Source organism: Crinia signifera, chromosome 2, assembly GCF_055691185.1.
Source record: "Crinia signifera chromosome 2, ASM5569118v1, whole genome shotgun sequence".
NCBI classification, from domain to species: Eukaryota; Metazoa; Chordata; class Amphibia; order Anura; family Myobatrachidae; genus Crinia; species Crinia signifera.
The window spans coordinates 34,550,146-34,562,953 of record NC_139218.1 but is presented as its reverse complement, the minus strand read 5'-3'; the positions used below and the strand labels follow the sequence as shown (position 1 = coordinate 34,562,953).

The following is a 12,808-nucleotide window of genomic DNA, read 5'->3' as shown; positions in this document are numbered from 1 at the left end:
CCGCACAGACACTGACCCAGCACCATCTACACCACCTCCTACTGGCCTAGGACTGCCAATGATCTGGGAGACCATCTACAGAATCGGATAGCCTCCCAGATGCTTTCCATGACGGTGAACTGATATTAAAGCAAAAAGGGGGTCATTTTGATTTTTTCGGAACAGGGCAAATTCGGCCCCGTTCCGATGTTTGAGGGACGGCGCATGGTATATTATGCGCAGGTGCAGCTCCCCTTTGCAAACTTGCAGTGGCCAAGCCGTTCGCAAGGAATACGCAATTCATTCACCATCGGATGATTTTTCCAGCCTGTACAAACGTGAATAACTGATCCTTCCACAACTCTGAGACAGAATGAGTATGATCGAGGTCACAGATGACGTCACACACCCTCTCTGAAAGCACCTGGACATGCCTGCGTTTTTTCTGACACTACCAGAAAACAGCCTGGTGCCACCCAGCCGGCAGTGGCACTGCTTCCGCAAGTCTGTTTGCGTTTTTTGCTCTTCCGCAGCCCATATTGCTGCAGTCATCAATTAAAGGTTACAATTCCATAGAAACATAGAATTTGACGGCAGATAAGAACCATTTGGCCCATCTAGTCTGCCCCTTTTTTTACCCTTCAGGTAATCTCAACCCTTTTTGATCCTTATTTCTTCGTAAGGATATCAATATGCCTATACCAAGCATGTTTAAATTGTTCTACTGTCTTATGTGGGGTACACACCAGGACGACCCGCTCACGATGCACATCGTGAGCGGGTCGTCAGTGTCTCGTCCGACCCGCTCACGATGACGCGGGGGGGCACGACCCGCTCACGATGTGCACCGTGAGCGGGTCCGATCCGATGGCGACCCGCACCCGGCTGTATGGTCGTCATTGAGATCCTACCTGCAGCAGGTAGGATCTCAATAACGACCGACCGACCCGCGGGACCGCGCATCGGATCGGTATCGGTCCACACCAGGTCAGAAAAGGGCCCAATCAGCACACAATCTACATCCAATTGATCGGAATTGGATCTAGATTGTGTGGATCGGGCCCTAGTCGTCCTGGTGTGTACCCAGCATTAGCCTCTACCACCTCTGATGGGAGGCTATTCCACTTATCCACTACCCTTTCTGTGAAGTAATTCTTTCTAACATTTCCCCTGAACCTACCTCCCTCCAGTTTCAGTGCATGTCCTCGTGTTTTATTACTTGTTTTCCTTTGAAGAAAATTTCCCACCTGTACTATGTTAAAACCCTTGATATATTTGAAGATTTCTATCATGTCCCCCCTTTCCCTTCTCTGCTCCAAACTATACATGTTAAGATCTTTTAGTCTATCCAGGTAAGTTTTGTGATGTAGGCCATGAACCATTTTAGGGTACTTGTTTCCTAGCACGGCCACAATCTTAAGTAATCGTGTCCCTTAATTAAGGGACACGATTACCCCGATGGACCCGATTTCTTTTGAAATCAGGTCCATTTTGCCGGCTAGGAAACAAAAATCGGGTGCATCGCGTCGGTCGGGACCATTAACATTGGTCCCGACGCGACCGACGCGATGCCCCCGATATTTCCATTGACTTCAATGTTAAAAAAAATTTTAACATTGAAATCTTGTCGGGAAGTTAAAATATCGGGGGCATCGCGTCGGTCGGGACCATTAACATTGGTCCCGACGCGATGCGACGCGATGCACCCGATTTTTGCATAGGATTCAATGTTAAAAAAATTTTTAACATTGAAATGGTGTAAAAATGTCAAAAAATGTGAAATGGGTCAATATGACCCATTTCACATTATAAATGTCCCCGTCGTCGCCCCACGATACACGCCAACCCGAAGCGTGGCGAGCGCAGCGAGCCCGCGAGGGGCGGCGGTACGCGTCCTCCGACCTTTTCATGCCCTACTATCCACTAGGGCGTGGAGTGAGAATAGAATAGTGTGGCGAGCGCAGCGAGCCACCGAGCCCGAAGCGTGGCGAGCGCAGCGAGCCCCGCGAGGGGACGCGGATATCTTCACAGTTATACGCGTCCCTTCGCGGGCTTCACAGGTGTCCGTGGCGACGCGGACAGCTGTGAAGCCCGCGAAGGGACGCGTTTACCTGTGAAGGTATCCGCGTCCCCTCGCGGGGCTCGCTGCGCTCGCCACGCTTCGGGCTCGGTGGCTCGCTGCGCTCGCCACACTATTCTATTCTCACTCCACGCCCTAGTGGATAGTAGGGCATGAAAAGGTCGGAGGACGCGTACCGCCGCCCCTCGCGGGCTCGCTGCGCTCGCCACGCTTCGGGTTGCCGTCTATCGTGGGGTGGGGTTTACGCGCTTGAATTTGGGGGGGTTGGGAATTTTTTTCATTCAATCCAATGTAAAATTGGGTCCCAGGGACCCAATTTACATTGGATTTAATGAAAAAATCGGGTGAAAAATCGGTCGGTCGCGTCGATCGCATCGCATGCGACCAAATCGCATTCGATGCGATCGACCCGATTTTTTTCAGCACGATCACCCCGATCTTAATCGGTGTGGCCGTGCTAGGAAACAAGTACCCATTTTAGTTGCCCTTCTTTGTACACTCTCCAATGTATTTATATCCTTCTGAAGATATGGCCTCCAGAACTGGACACAGTATTCCAGATGAGGTCGTACCAATGACCTATAAAGTGGCATTATTACGTCTTTTTTTCTGCTACTGATTCCTCTCCCTATGCAACCAAGCATCTGACTAGCCTTCCTCATTGCTTTGTTACATTGCCTCCCTGCCTTTAAGTCACTTGAAATAGTGACTCCTAGATCTCTTTCCTCCTCAGTAGTTTCCATTATAGTACCCTTGATACTATATTGAGCCTTTGGAATTTTGAGTCCCAAGTGCATAATTTTGCATTTTTTAGCATTAAACTGTAGTTGCCATTCTCTTGACCAATTCTCAAGTTTACCTAGATCATCAGTCATTTGATTTACCCCTCCTGGTGTGTCTACTCTGGGTACTTGTGGAGTATCACGGCTCCCACGATGGCCATCGCACATGAAAAAATCGCATCGCATGCCATTTGGGGGCCATTGAACATGTTTCATACTAATTTCACTGCATTTGGATGCTTTTCTGTTAAAAATTGCATGCATGCAAAAACGGCAAAAATCGCATCCCATCGCATGCCACTATATATGGCATGCGATGGGAGCCGTGATAATCCACAAGTACCCTACCCTGTTGCATATCTTTGTGTCATCTGCAAAAAGGCATACTTTCCCTTCAATACCATTTGCAATGTCACTAACAAAGATATTAAAGAGCACTGGTCCAAGTACAGATCCCTGGGGTACTCCACTGGTAACATATCCTTCCATAGAATGCACTCCATTTACTACAACTGTCTGTTTCCTATCCTGCAACCAGGTTCTTATCCATTTAATTGTTTTATAATCCAATCCCACACTTTCAAGTTTATTTAGCAGCCTGCGAATCTATAGCTTCCACTGCCCTGGCCCATAGTGTGCACTATTATTGCAGTCCTTATACTGTCGGCCATGGGTTTCATCCCGCAGCAACCATTATCATGGAAGAGAGCATTCATAGCCTCACCACTCCTGCCCTCAAAACATATCAGGGCTGTAGGTTTTGCACTCCTGTCTGTGGGCTCTGTCGCCATGTTGCACAAACCAAGGTAGCCAGCATCCTCTATCGATGGCACAGCAAAACCAATGCTTGTGATAGCTCCACCCCCCAACACTGTGAAGCCCATGGTCATCCATTGCATATTGTAACACTATCGATGGTCAGATGCGATATTACCATCGATGACAATGGCAACAATGGCCATCCTTAGTCCCCACTGAACCTGCCCACAGCTGTCACTGCTGATGCGACCCCTTCACCCTCATTGGGAGTCCCCCTCGCAATTGTCACAATTCATACCTTTGTGTGAGTAGCAGGTTTACTGATTGTAGTTAATATATACATCTACCCCTGTTCTATGCAGACACATGCCTGGCTACACTGGGTATTGGCAAGCACAGACCATTTATTACCTTACTTGTTATTCTGATCATCCAACCAGAATCTCAATATACTGTCCGCTGGATGCCCATAGGTGGGCACTACTCCCAGTTACTGGCACCTAGTGCGTGTCTCAATAACTGAACAGTGGATACATCTATTTATCATTTACAATATTATAAGTTTGGTAAATAGTTATGTCTTTCCATATGTGTATTAGATACTCTGTTGGCAAAACTGCTATTGTGCTAAACAACTCACAAAGCTTATTCTTTTTTTCTGAGGGGTGATCACCGGCTCCTTCCACTCTCATCCACTATTTGATGCCAGCACAAGATGGACGGTAGAAGGTGGAGCTGTCTGTGTCATACTTGACTACCTGACCCTCTCCATGAGGGAGAAAATGCTCTGTTTCTGGAGTTCCCTGGTAATGTATGATTGCCATCACCTGTGGGGAGCTAGGTAATTGATCATAAAGGTGTCACCACAGGTGATGGCAATCATACATTACCAGGGAACTCCAGGAACAGAGCATTTTGTCCCGCATGGAGAGGGTCAGGTAGTCTGTGTTAACCCACCATCTTTCACCTCATACTGTCAATCTGTTGCTCTCTCATTGGCTGAACCATACCAGGCCCCATTGCAATACCATTTATGTAACGGGGTGTCCTGGAAACATACATGGAAAAAGCAGAAGCATGCCTTGGCTCCCTCTTGGCCATTGGTCTCCTCTCATCTTTGAAGTAAGTGTTACTGCCATACATCACTGGGCTGCCTGATTCCATCAGAACTTAAGCTGTGTACACACAAGGGCGATTTCTGCACATATCGCTGACAATATGGTTGCTAAGCGACCATATTGCCAGTGATTTCATGTGCTGTGGGAGATAAATTGCCGGGAGTGTGCCCCTGTTGTCAGCCCTTCATGGTCGCAGGAGCCTGCTCCTCAGATTATGGCTAAAAAGCGCTGGTTGCTGGTGCACAATGCACTGTACACCAGCGACCAGCGATTTCTAGTCAAAATGAGGTAGAGACAGAATAGCTTGCACATTTCAGCCAAAATCGCTGATGAAAACGGTACACATATGGTGCCTACAGACGGACTATAATCGCTGGCAATATGGTTGCTCAGCGACCATAGTGCGAGGTCCGGTTTGCAGCCCCCTAATGGTCGCTGGTCGGAGGAGCTTGCTTTCCCTGCCTCTTCTCCCAGCAGTGTGACATTTTCATCTGTGACCATCTCTGGTCGCTGATGAAAACGGGACACTGACCAATATGATTGCTGAGCAATATATTGCTAGCAATGTATTGGCCGTGATCATATTGCTCTGTGTGTACACAGTTTGAGCAATATATAGCTGAAATTGGCAGTAAACTGAGCAATATATTGCTGAGCGATTTTAAGCCAAAATCGCTCAGCGACCAAATCGCACTGTGTGTACACAGCTTTAGAAGCTAAGCAGTGAGTGGCTGGGTCAGTACCTGTCTGGGAGACCAACACGGAATACCGGAGGCTGTAATTTATCCAGACAGAAGCACTGTCCCCTTTTCATTTCTGTGTGTAAGGCCAAACTATTCCATCAGAGGACTGTGACATCTACTGACTAAGATCATAGTTGTTTTTTTTAATTGTGGACTTTTGGGATTTAGTGTAGGGCGTTCATTAACTGTACTTCTCCATCCTCATATCCTATACGCTCAACCAGTACATAGAAGCACATATTGATGGAATGAAAACATTTGGAAGAAACAGTTACACAATCATTTTCACCCTTGATTACTTGTGAATAGCTAAATGATCAAATATTGTTGTTCAATACCTATTATATTTATATGTACTATCACTTTTCTTATTTATTTTGTCAAATGCTCACGAGTGGTTATTTTATTAAATAAAAGTTAATTTTTAAATCACTCATTTATCAATAATTCTTAAAGTTTGGCCCAAAATCCATTGTGTTCTTCCTTGGTCATTTCTTGACTTGTTCTTTCAGTTGTTACGCTGAACATATTTAGGAGCACCGCCAACCAGTTACCGCAGGTGTTAATTTTGCAGTTTTATGTTGGTCTTTACCGATTATCTTCCTAAATTATAATTCTACCAGTGCTAATCCTTACCCATATTATAATTACATGAATAGCCTGGCCCTGTTCCATCACAGTCTACCTTAAGATTAAAGGTGCATACACATGAGGTACCATAATCAGCAAGTGCATACACACTTGCCAAGACCAACAGGTGACAAGTACATGCATACGACGGAGGGGGGAGTCATTAAGGATCCACGGGTGCATGCATCAGCCGTCAGTGGGAACATGCTCCATTGGAGATATCGCTCAGAAAGGCTAAATTGAGCAATGGCACTGATTATAGTGCAGGCCTGGCCAACTTGTGGCATACCTTGCAACACTTTTGCTATTATAGAATGCTAGAACTGTGGCAAAACATGCAGGGATGTGTAGTTTCCAAACATCTGGAGAACCATAGTTGGCTAGGCCTGGCGTTGGTACCTGTTTCCTAGCAGGGCGCCCAGATTTCCTACGTACATTAACGTAGTGAGATTGCAAAGCATGGGCCATTTTAGTGCCGTGCAATGCCATTTTTTTATGTAATTTGTTCACTGCTGTGTGGCGAGCGGCGGCGGAATGCGTCCTCCGATGGTTTCATACCCCCACTATCCACGTCAGCGTCGCCACACTATATAAAATCAACTCCTCGCCGACGTGGATAGTGGGGGTATGAAAAGGTCGGAGGACGCGTTCTGCCGCCGCTCGCCACACTTTCACTTTTGGGTCGAGTTGTTCTATTCACTGTTCCCTATGACTAGTACTTTAAATACCCAATGGCCCTCATTCTGTTTGGCTCGGTAAACTGCGAAAATCAAAGATTACCAAGAACCAGAGACGCATCCCCTCGCATGTCTCCGCAGCAGGAGAAATCATTCCATTGTCACGACCATCCCGTGGGAGATTCTCATCCTTCCGGCACCGACCTTCCCGATTCTTGCAAACGGCTCAACGACAATGCAATTTACTGAAGCCATTCGCAAAGGGGAGCTGCATTTACGCTTTATAGACCATGCACAGTCCCCAAAACATTGGGATGGGGACGAACTTGCATTATTGCAATTAGATCAGAATCACCCCTACCCCCCCCCCCCCCCCCCAATATTTACTGCACACTATCCCGAAGAAGAAACAACGTATTTATAATTTCTTAACATCAAACGAAGAACACATCACATTACGGCCATTGATCAATAATTTAATATAATGGATTTTAATGTACAGCAAATGGTAAATAACATCGATTCGTGCTCAGATTGACTTAATATATATAATGCTAAGAATATTCTGCATTTTGCTTAAACCCATCTTCTTTACAGTACTTTACAGTGGAAAAACAATTGGTAACCAGATCTAATCTGTCCTACAATTATTTAATAAGCCCAACCATGACTTCACTTATGTCCCAGAGTTTCCTAGCGACCAAGTCATCCATAGCTTTTGGCAGAAGTTCTTCCTCTTTGCAGTCACCAAAATATTTCCCAGATACCCCCTCCACTTCTGGAGAGGATGCCAAGTAGACAGAGGTCCGAGCTCCTTCCTCGGGAGTTTTAAAGAAAGCCCAGGACACCACATTAAACAGGGGTTTTATCAAGACAGGGATATTTATATGCCTTCCTAAATTGGTTCGGACTATTCCAGGATGAAGGACATTGACCGTTACCCCGGTGCCTTCCAGGCGCCTGGCCAGCTGTCTAGTGAACAAGACGTTAGCCAATTTGCTGCGGCTGTAACCAAAGCTTCGACTGTAACTCTTCTCACTGTTTAAATCTTCAAAATTGATTTCACCGTATTTATAAAGTTTGGAGGAAACGACCACGATCCTGCTGGGGGCGGAGCTTTTCAGGAGGCCAATGAGGAGGTGAGTGAGGAGAAAGTGACCTAGGTGGTTCACACCGAACTGCATTTCAAACCCATCTTCCGTCTTCATGTAGGGGCACTGAAAGACGCCGGCATTGTTGATGAGCACATCGAGCCGAGGTTCTTCCTGTAAGGGAAATGGGACGAGAAGAAAGAAAAATAATAATTATATTAATTATTTCGGTACTCTTTACCTAGAAGGGCGCCAGCGATTGAAATCGCGGTCGTCGGGGGTAAAAATCGCGGTGATCGCGGGTAAATCGGGATGGCCGCGATGCCCGCGATTTTCCCATAGGGAACAATGTTAAAACGGCAGATTGACCGCGATTTTACTGTTAAATGCCTCAATGGACCCGATTTGGGGCCAAATAGGCCAAATTAACCCTTAAATGTCCCCCAAATTTTTAACGCCACCCCACGATCCACGCCAACCCGAAGCGTGGCGAGCGCAGCGAGCCCGCGAGGGGCGGCGGTACGCGTCCTCCGACCTTTTCATGCCCTACTATCCACTAGGGCGTGGTGTGAGAATATAATAGTTTGGCGAGCGCAGCGAGCCACCGAGCCCGAAGCGTGGCGAGCCCCGCGAGGGGACGCGGATACCTTCACAGGTAGACGCGTCCCCTCGCGGGCTTCACAGGTGTCCGCCTCGCCACGGACACCTGTGAAGCCCGCGAGGGGACGCGCATAACTGTGAAGGTATCCGCGTCCGCTCGCCACGCTTCGGGCTCGGTGGCTCGCTGCGCTCGCCACACTATTATATTCTCACACCACGCCCTAGTGGATAGTAGGTCATGAAAAGGTCGGAGGACGCGTACCGCCGCCCCTCGCGGGCTCGCTGCGCTCGCCACGCTTCGGGTTGGCGTGGATCGTGGGGTGGCGTTAAAAATTTGGGGGGACATTTAAGGGTTAATGGGCTCTGTGGCCCATTTAACATTGATTCCTATGGCCAAATCGGGTGGATTGAGCCATTTAACAGTAAAATCGGGTCCATCGCGCCTTTTAACATTGATTCCTATGGGAAATCGGGAGCATCGCGTCGCGGGCATCGCGGGTACATTTATGGCCGGCCGCGACGCGACCGACACGATTTCCATGTTTAACATTGGTTTCAATGGGAAATCGCGGGCATCGCGTCGCGGCCATACATAAATGTACCCGCGATGCCCGCGACGGGCGCCCTTCTAGGTAAAGAGTACCATTATTTCTATAATGATCAAAGTAACTACTAATGGACGAGATGTACTAAGCCTTGAAAAGTGATAAAATGAAAAGTGATATAAACCACCAACCAATCAGCTCCTACCTGTCATTTTTCAAACACAGCCTGTGACATGGCAGGTAGTAGCTGATTGGCTGGTGGTTTATCACTCTCCATTCTATCACTTTTCAAGCTTAGTACATCTGGTCCTATATCGGCAATTATTGAGTCATTTTAAACCAATATACCTAAAATATACTAAAATGCAGTGGAGAATTACCATTCTGACCCAAGTGTTCTACTCGTAAAATTAGTGTTTCCTGGCAGTTCCGGGATGCACTGAGCTGTCCGTATTTTCCTGGCGGTTCCGGGATGCATCGAGCTGTCCCTATTTTCCTGGCAGTTCCGGGATGCACTGAGCTGTCCATATTTTCCATGCAGTCCCAGAATGCACTGAGCTGTCCCTATTTTTTTCTGACAGTCCCTACCTGAGGCTGTACCTTGCTGTCCCTATTTTCCTGGCAGTTCCAGGATGCACTGAGCTGTCCCTATTTTCTGTGACAGTCCCTGCCTGAGACTGTACCAAGCTGTCCCTATTTTCCTGGAAGTCCCAGACTGTACTGAGCTGCCCCTATTTTCTGGTAGTCCCAGGATGCATTGAGCCATCCCTATGTTCTCTGACAGTCCCTACTTCCCAGCGCTGCCAGCAGCAGTACCCAGGCTCCATACCTTCACCACTTCCTGGCAGAAGCGCCGGACTGACTGCAGGGAGCTTAGGTCCAGCTCCCTGACACTGATCTCCCCGCTGTCCCCGGCCTCCAGCCTCAGCTCCCGGGCCGCTTCCTCCGCCCGGTCCCTGTCCCTGCAAGCCAGAATGACGCGGGCCTGCTGCCTGAGCAGCTCTGCTGCCGTGGCCCGGCCTATCCCGCAGTTGGCCCCGGTGATGATCACCGTCTTGCCCCGCATCAGGGCAGAGGCCGCGGCCCGGACGTTGCTGCTCATGAGTCGGCGAGCCACTAGGATCAGCCCGCCGCCCAGGGCCACGGCCGCCGCCACCATCAGCGCCGAGGAACCGCTGGTCGCCATGTTGGATGTGGGCAGAAGAACCCTGACTCAGGGAAACCAATAGATTAGATAGTATTTTAACCTGCAGCACAGCATTTGCTGCTCAGGATGACCCTGCAGTAATATTTGCCTGGTCGGGTGTGGATTGAATGGTCTACTCTACAGTGTCTAGGACTCTAGGTAGACAGTTAACAGGTTGACAACAAAAGGTCAACATGCAAAAGTCTACACAGTAAAAAAAGTTTGTCAGGGTCAAAAGGTCGCCATGCGCTTTCATCACTTTTTATGTCAATGTCGACATGAACCCCCAATTAGTGTAGCTCATCCCTTCAGAGTACTCGTTTTGCTCGGCATGCGTTACCATTCCCGATTTAAGTCAGCGTGTATGAAAAAGACCAAAACATGAAAAAAAATTGTGAAAAACTCATGTTGACCTTTTCTTGTGTCGACTTTTTACTTGTGATTACTTTTTTTTTTAATGGCCTGTCGAACTAGAGCAACGATTCACTGGCCTTGAGTTATAGCAGTGACGTTCAGCTGTTCCATAGCAGACATCCCAAGGTTATGTAGGGGTGATTCTGACATGGAAACTAATCGCACAGAAGCTTTGTACTGTATGCAGAGGCCGTGCAAAGTTCTGCAAAAGATGCAGGAAGCATCTTAAGTAAAGGCCGACCATTGCCGGCTTCTGTGATCCGACGCTGCGTTGGAAGAGCGATGCCACAGGATCAGATCTTTCCCGGAAAAAAAATCAAAGATTGTAAGCTTGCAGCAGGGCCCTCCTACCCCCAAGTCTGTCTGTTACCCAGTTTGTTTTATCAATGTCTACTATTGTAAAGCGCAACGGAATCTGCTGCGCTATATAAGAAACTGCAACGGAATCTGCTGCGCTATATAAGAAACTGTAAAATAATAAATAAAATGAAAAACTCATGTCAACCATTTCATGTTGACATTTTGCTTGTGTCGACCTAAACCATGTCTACCTTTTTTCTTTTGTCGACCTTTTAACTGTCAACCAAGAGTGGTCCACTAATACCCCTTTTACACCAAAAACGCCGGGTCGCACCCGGGTTTTCGATCCCTGCTTCAAACCGGGTGTGACCAGACGTTTGCTCCATTTACACCGCCCGCAGCCCCCGTGCACCAGCTCAGCGGTCGTCCGGGAGGTGAATGGATGCCGCACACTGGCATCCATTCACCTCCTCCGCTGCAGCTGTCTGCAGAGTATAGCAGACAGTAGCACAGGCTGTCTGTGCCCCCCGTCCAACCTGCGGACGCTGAGGTCCGCAGGTTGCACGTCCCCCATTGTTGTAAATGGGAGCCGGGTCGGATGACCCGGCGTACCCATTTACACCGCCCTCTACCCAGGTCCTGGCCATGTTCTACCCAGGTCAGGACCTGGGTAGAAGTCCTGTGTAAACTGTAAAGGGACACGGCGTGTCCCATTTACACCGCCACTGACCCGCCGAAGACCCGGAGTTTTGCGGCAGTGTAAAAGGGGTATTATTGACTGTCGACCTAGACACTGTTTAACCAGAGTATATGTAGGGTTGGCAATCATGACTGGCAACAAAACAATATATTTACTGTAATACAAATAGAGTATCTAGCAAATTAGAGGCCCAGTGTCCCCCTCCCTCCAATATTAGTGGCATCAGGGACCGGATGGGGGGGGGGGTTTCAGGCAGTGGAAAGTGGTGAGCGACAGCGAGGGGGATTGTCCACAATATCGCTCAGAAAGCCCTTTGTGTACAATATCACCTAGGCCTTTATTAAGATCTGATCGCAGTACAAATTTGTTTGGAGAATGGGCAAATCCATGTGCACTGCAGTTGGGGCAGATCGATGTAACATGTAGAGTGTTAGATTTGTGTGAGGTTTTTTGTTTCTGTGCAGGGTAAATAGTGGCTGCATTATTTTTACACTGCAATTTAGATTTCAGTTTCAACGCACCCCACCCAAATTTAACTCTCTCTGCACGTTACATCTGCCCCACCTGCCGTGCACATGGTTTTGCCCATTTTCCAAACAAATTTGTACTGTGATCAGATCTGAATAGGGCCCTAGTGTGTATGGGGCTTTACTCTGAGAACCCCCTTTGGTATGGGTCACAGGCCAGACAGTAATAAGGTCGACCACTATTGGTCAACTCTTCAAAAAGGTCAACATGCCTTAGGTCTATATGGTCAAAAGTTTGACAACAGGTTCAGCAACATGTTAACAGGAAAAAGGTCTACATGAGTTTTTCATAGTTTTTTTGCATTTTTCTTTCCGAAGAAGGTGTGATTTTTTTTTAATATACTTTACCATTCAAGTGGACATAGAGTAGGATTTTAAAAGTGTGCCTTCGCTCACCCGAGGGGACGCAATACACTTACACTGTGTAAGCTTGCGAGCAGGGCCCTCCTACATTTTGACTGTCTGTAAATACCCTGTTTTGTTGTATCACTGTCCCCTTTGTAAAGCGCACTGGAATATGCTGCGCTATATAAGAAACTGTTAATAAATAAATAAATAAGTGTATTGCGTCCCCTCGGGTGAGCGAAGGCACACTATTAAAATCCTACTCTATGTCCACTTGAATGGTAAAGTGGTAAAGTATAAAAAAAGTACTTGTTTCCTAGCACGGCGCCAGC

At 47.6% G+C, this 12,808-nt stretch overlaps 1 protein-coding gene across 1 annotated transcript; it reads right to left on the bottom strand.

Annotated features, from left to right (window-relative positions):
* Positions 1-7,228: 7,228 nt before the first annotated feature.
* RDH14 (retinol dehydrogenase 14) lies at positions 7,229-10,226 on the bottom strand. The gene is made up of 2 exons (XM_083171885.1): positions 9,834-10,226; positions 7,229-8,033 (listed from the first exon to the last, which is right to left on the bottom strand). The coding sequence occupies exons 1-2, from the start codon at positions 10,188-10,190 to the stop codon at positions 7,416-7,418; spliced, it is 975 nt and encodes a 324-aa protein (XP_083028011.1). The 5' UTR covers positions 10,191-10,226; the 3' UTR covers positions 7,229-7,415.
* Between the last annotated feature and the right edge of the window lie 2,582 nt (positions 10,227-12,808).

What these genes read in the sequence shown, in the direction of transcription:
- RDH14 (XM_083171885.1), bottom strand. Translation starts at nt 10,190, where the DNA reads ATGGCGACCAGCGGTTCCTCGGCGCTGATGGTGGCGGCGGCCGTGGCC. An exon ending in TCTGCCAGGAAGTGGTGAAG is followed by an intron (nt 8,034 to 9,833) that starts GTATGGAGCCTG and finishes TTTCCCTTACAG; the next exon opens with GAAGAACCTCGGCTCGATGT.